Source organism: Aythya ferina, assembly GCF_964211825.1.
Source record: "Aythya ferina genome assembly, chromosome: 16".
Taxonomy (NCBI): domain Eukaryota; kingdom Metazoa; phylum Chordata; class Aves; order Anseriformes; family Anatidae; genus Aythya; species Aythya ferina.
In genome coordinates this window covers 3,482,873-3,487,486 of record NC_140315.1, presented here as the reverse complement: position 1 = coordinate 3,487,486, position 4,614 = coordinate 3,482,873, and the positions used below count along the sequence as shown (strand labels likewise).

The following is a 4,614-nucleotide window of genomic DNA, read 5'->3' as shown; positions in this document are numbered from 1 at the left end:
GCAGAAAAACCAACTTTATGTCTAATCCAGTATCTAAAGTGAATGCCTGAAACTAACTCAGCAAACTTGAGCATCTATGTGGTCCGGGGTAAACAATTTTTCTTTCACAATGACTGCTTCATAAGCTTTGCAGGCAATCCATCAGTTTAAATTAAAACTAAGTATCTGAAGTGCAAGTAAAACCTTGAATGAACTTTTTCAAACTAAATTATAAAAAATTCTTTCCATGTTATGTCAAAACTGTGAAGTGATGGAAGTTAAACAGACGGGGAATGGATAGATAAGAGAGGCAAAGTCAGCAAATGTGGTATTATTTTAGACTGTTTGCATCCTCCCTGGGTTCTGCTAGTAAGATAACTAAAAAAAATACATCAGCAGGTGGAAAGTTTATCTATCCATTGAAGAGCTTTTAAGTCAGTTATCAAAATATTACCAGTTATTAAGAGTTATTTCTCCTTCAATCATTTCTCTGCTTCTCAGCACCAAAGTCACACTTGAGAGTAAAAAGTAAAGCCTCAAGTCTTTCTCATGTTGAAACGAACTTGCTGGCATGCAAAAGTATTTCTGTAAGTTTTCCATGAAGTCCAGTATTAGTCATTTGCTTACAGAATGTGTACATGGCAAAAGAAATATTGTGAGCCTTTTATCAGCAGAAAAAAGCTAAACCTGGATATCATAACCAAAACAAACTCTTCGTTTTTCCTGTGAAACGGCAGCAAGCTGAATTAAGATTGGTACATTGCAAACAGTTCCATCACAGATTAAAAGAGGAGAGGAGCTACAATTGCAAAACCTATTATAGCTAGAAATACAGATTATAGAGGACAGAGGAACAAACTGGAAATTCTTGATTTTAAACTCTGGCACTGCTCTACAAGGCGATGTGCTGCATGAATTCACAGAATCTGTATAATACACATCCTTCTTAGGCCTGCATTTCTACGTTCCTTTAAGACAAATTGTAACAACTCCACTGCTGTTTATGACTTGAACAAAAGACACAACACAATATACATTTGAACTGTTTATTTTATATCAAACGTTCCATACCAGTTTCTTCTGTTAGAAGTTCCTAGAAGAAAATTAAACAAACATTGTTAGAAACTCTTTAACAGCTCAAGTAATTATTTGGCCAACTGTGTAAACACCCTGTAAATACAGTGTATAGATTTTAACCTAGAAGTTGAATTTAGGTACTGAATTACTTCTGCAAAAGTTATTGAGGATAAGGTAAAAATACTTACTTGGAAACAATTCCATCATTTTTTGCCAGACGCAGAATGGAGTCGTCTGATTCTCCCTTTAATAAAAAAGTGAGCACATAATTGCTATCACACATTAAAAAGAGAGAAGCAGCAGCAGCATTTCATGCTGGCAGTGAAATGCAAACTTTTTTTTTTTGACAGATCACTGCATTACGCAGACTACACATTACACATACACAGACTAGCATTTTTAAAACAAGCTGTCAAATCTTTTGCCATTCTTCAAAATAATAAATAGAATTTGACAAAACAGAGACTTGCGTTAAAAAGAGGTACTTCTGAGTAAATGAGCTCTAGGAAGCTTCACATCACGCTTACAAATTTAAGTTATAATAGTAAATCTCTAATAATTATAAACAGAGTCAGATATCAGTTGCTTAGTGCATTCTTAGAGGAAAAAAATCCACTTGCGTCTTCTAGTGATTTTTAAAAATAACAACAATAACAAACATCAATGGTTCTCCAAACCAATGAACTGAGGAAAAAACAGAAGAAACTCATTCTTGCAAGTGAATTAGTTCACATCTTCACACTGCTGTCATTATCCCAACAAAAGCTCTCCTCTAGAATGTGCAGAAGGCACACTGCATTTCCAGGGCCAGACATAAACCTAAAATATTACTAATCAATATAAAGGGAATCATGATCTTTTTGAGCTCAGGAAAACTTACCATCCTACGGATTGCTCCACAAATGGCGTATGTCTTGAACTGGCCATTGACTCTCCCCGTTACCTTGTCGACCTGTAATTACAAGCAAATTACTCCATACAGATTCTTACAGAGTTCTTGCAAAATTTTACGCTCCTACCTCACGCTTGCCAAAACCTTGGAAATAAATATTACTTGGTCAACTTTGCAAATATTTTTTACTGCAAACTTCAAAAACGCAAGGCAAATAGTTCAGCTAGTATACACAGAGGACCTTTTAATTTTATTTAAAATAAATTAAAAAAAAAATATTGTTTGCTACATAATGCAGGTATAACATCTAATGGATCAGACAGCATTAAAAAAATACAATAGAAAATGGTAGCTCAAAAAAGAGAACACTGGAATTTTACAGAAATGAAACAGTTCAATGTAAACCTGATCAGTGTACTTTACTGTCTTTATTATTATTTTTTTCATGTTTAAGTCAGTATAATTGAAAATAGAGGTCAGGGATGGAAGGTGACACTGTTGTTGAGGGACACAAATCGTTCTAAGCATTTAAGAACCTGAGAACCAAGTTAAAGAAATGGCAATGCAGCACACAAAATGCATAAGCAATCTCATTTCAGTTAACAGAGAACTCATTTCAGCGTTAACAGAAATGCTTCATGCAAAACGTAGAAAATGGTGCTTTAATTAAGCAAAGCAGAACAGAAAAAGAGTTCTGCCTGGGAAACTGCACCTTTCTGAAACTTGGTACGAACTGTAAAGAGCACAGATCAAAAAGAATAAAAAATTGAGACAGGGTGTACGTGGACAGGCTGAAGAACTGTGCTCTTACAGAGAGGTGAAGGTAGAAGGGCTACTGATCTTCCAGAATTGAGCACTCTGTTTTCTGTTTCCTTCAGGAAAAGGAATCCCCTCATTTTTAACTCTAAATGTCTATCCTTGGGAAGTTTTATTTACTTGGTTAAGCACTGGAACAGATTGTTTTCAGAGCTTTATATAATTGTCTGTACAGAATTAGTTTCCAATAGGTTGAAAAATAACTATGGGTGATATGCCAATATTCTTGCATATACGAAAGCTTTCTAGTTCTACATTTGTATGACTCCTAGTGAAGCATCTGGAGATTCATCACAAGCTTTTACATTTCCTAAGTTCTATGAAAATTGAAATGTGTTGCTCTTTTATTTGTCGCTTCCATTGAAAAACTCACCTCAGAAATGTTTATCTGAATAGAAGCATGATCCTTGGCACCGATAATTCGGTTGCTAGCAGAGCTAAGGAATAAATAACAAGATATGTTTTAATAAAAGGAAACGGACAGCGGCAGAAAACAAAGACTATTAAAATCAAACCTACATGAAAATTAAAGCTGTGCAAGTTCAGACGCTAAGAGATTACTGTTCATTGCTCAGAAATCCAAAAACAAGTTTTAAGAACATTTAACGGAAAATTTCACTGGGTAGAGTCATGCTAAGTTGCCAACTATCCCTTTAATTTAATCTTTACAAACGCAGCTCATTACTATTCAGTGCACACATAAGCACTGACCTTCAAAATGCAGAATATTATGTTGTCCCTTTTTATGTGCAAAACCCCCCTGTGATCAGTGGAACTCAGAATGTATTTTCTGTGTCTTTTTTTCATGGGAAGCCAGTAGAGCTCTCAGAAAATGCTCAGGTCACTAACTTCAGTCTTTTTAGAAATCACAGACTTCGGTAATGCTTTCTGCATGTGCTTTATTAAGTTTAACAAAACCCAATTTTCTCTAATCTTAAAAGAGCATCAAAGATGCACTATCAAGACAACAAATAATCCCTGAACTAGTTCACTACAGGATCGTGTAGCTCAGAAATGCTCACACAGCACCAATGCACCAATTTTCTCCTGAAAGCAGCCACAAAGGAGCCGCCACATCCCGAGACTGACGGGCTGCACCTCGAGATGCTGAGAGCTCTCTCCAAACGGAGTTCTCCTTACCTATCCACACAAGGCGAGCGTTCTCTCCAAATCCGCCTTCCCCTTTACGTACTTACGCAAGACATTTATACAGAAACCCGAACAGAAACTTATATTTTTCCACCGGACGCAGCAAGCTAATGGTTTACGGATCCAAGCCGCTGGCTGTTCGGATCTGCCGGTCCCCACTCACCACTTGCGAGGCACGTAGAGATCCACGAACTCCCCGGCGTCGTTCTGCATCTCGCCCGCTGATCCCTGCGGGAAGCGAGGCGCGGCTCAGGCCCGGCCCCACGAGGCCCTGGGGGGGGGGCCCACGCAGCGCTCCCGGCCCTCCCGGAGCCCTCCCTTGGTGCTCCCCCACCCCTCCCGGCCCCCCAGGACCCGGTTCCCAACCCCGGGCCGCCCCCCCAGGGACCCCCGAGCCCCCCGGGCGCCGCCCGCGCTCCGCCGCCGCCGCCATACCTCGCGCGCGGTGCTGAGGAAAGGAAAGGGCGGCCCCGCGGAAGCGGAAAGGCGTCAGAGGGAAGGGCGGGCTTCCGGGGGGAGCTGTGACGTCAGCGGTGTTTTGGGAGTGACGTCACTGCTCATAGGGTTGGCGTGACGTCATCAGGGCACTTTACTTTTGTCCCCCCCCAAAGCCGTGAGGGGCCGGGGAAGCCCCCATTGTGTACCCCCCCCCCCCCCCCCCCCCCCCCAAGCACAAGCCCCAGCAGCACAGCACGCAGGCG

At 40.6% G+C, this 4,614-nt stretch overlaps 1 protein-coding gene across 2 annotated transcripts; it reads right to left on the bottom strand.

The window, feature by feature from the left end:
* Positions 1 to 1,011: 1,011 nt before the first annotated feature.
* On the bottom strand, positions 1,012 to 4,434 carry RPS21 (ribosomal protein S21; the record flags this gene model as incomplete). 2 transcript variants are annotated; one of them, XM_084537916.1, is made up of 6 exons in its annotated part: positions 4,349 to 4,429; positions 4,077 to 4,141; positions 3,138 to 3,201; positions 1,937 to 2,008; positions 1,245 to 1,300; positions 1,012 to 1,072 (listed from the first exon to the last, which is right to left on the bottom strand). In XM_084537916.1, exons 2-6 carry the CDS (start codon positions 4,124 to 4,126, stop codon positions 1,063 to 1,065), a joined length of 252 nt encoding a protein of 83 aa, XP_084394042.1. In that variant the 5' UTR covers positions 4,127 to 4,141; positions 4,349 to 4,429. The 2 variants fall into 2 exon arrangements, with proteins under 2 accessions (XP_084394042.1, XP_084394043.1); XM_084537917.1 differs by lacking the exon at positions 1,012 to 1,072 and having other exon boundaries at positions 1,241 to 1,300; positions 4,349 to 4,434.
* Between the last annotated feature and the right edge of the window lie 180 nt (positions 4,435 to 4,614).